The 245-nt window shown below is 66.5% G+C and overlaps 1 protein-coding gene across 1 annotated transcript in view; it reads left to right on the forward strand.

The window, feature by feature from the left end:
• The window catches only part of LOC119593916, a 2,458-nt gene extending 2,219 nt beyond the window's left edge, over nucleotides 1-239 (forward strand). Inside the window, exon 3 of the mRNA XM_037942935.1 lies at nucleotides 19-239. Within this exon, the coding sequence (XP_037798863.1) occupies nucleotides 19-184 (166 nt within the window). The 3' untranslated portion in view covers nucleotides 185-239. The remainder of the gene's footprint in view (nucleotides 1-18) is intronic.
• Nucleotides 240-245: the final 6 nt, after the last annotated feature.

Raw genomic sequence — 245 nt, forward strand, 5'->3', positions numbered from 1 at the left:
AAGCTGCCATTCCCTCAGGATCCAGGAAAGCGTAGCAGAGGACGGCGCGTCTCCCACGGGCGCCGCCGGGAACATCGCTCTGGAAGTCCTCGACGAAGTGGGAGACGCCCTTGGCTCCAGGGGGGACGCCCTGCGCAGGATGGAGGCGCTGCTGCAGGCCTCCAGGGGCGCCTACGGCAGATGAGGCTTATCCCGGGCTGATTTGGGAGGGGCGCGAGGAGGAGGATGGGCGTGCTGTGTGTTAT

The sequence above is a fragment of the Penaeus monodon genome, chromosome 33 (genome assembly GCF_015228065.2).
Source record: "Penaeus monodon isolate SGIC_2016 chromosome 33, NSTDA_Pmon_1, whole genome shotgun sequence".
Classification (NCBI taxonomy): Eukaryota; Metazoa; Arthropoda; class Malacostraca; order Decapoda; family Penaeidae; genus Penaeus; species Penaeus monodon.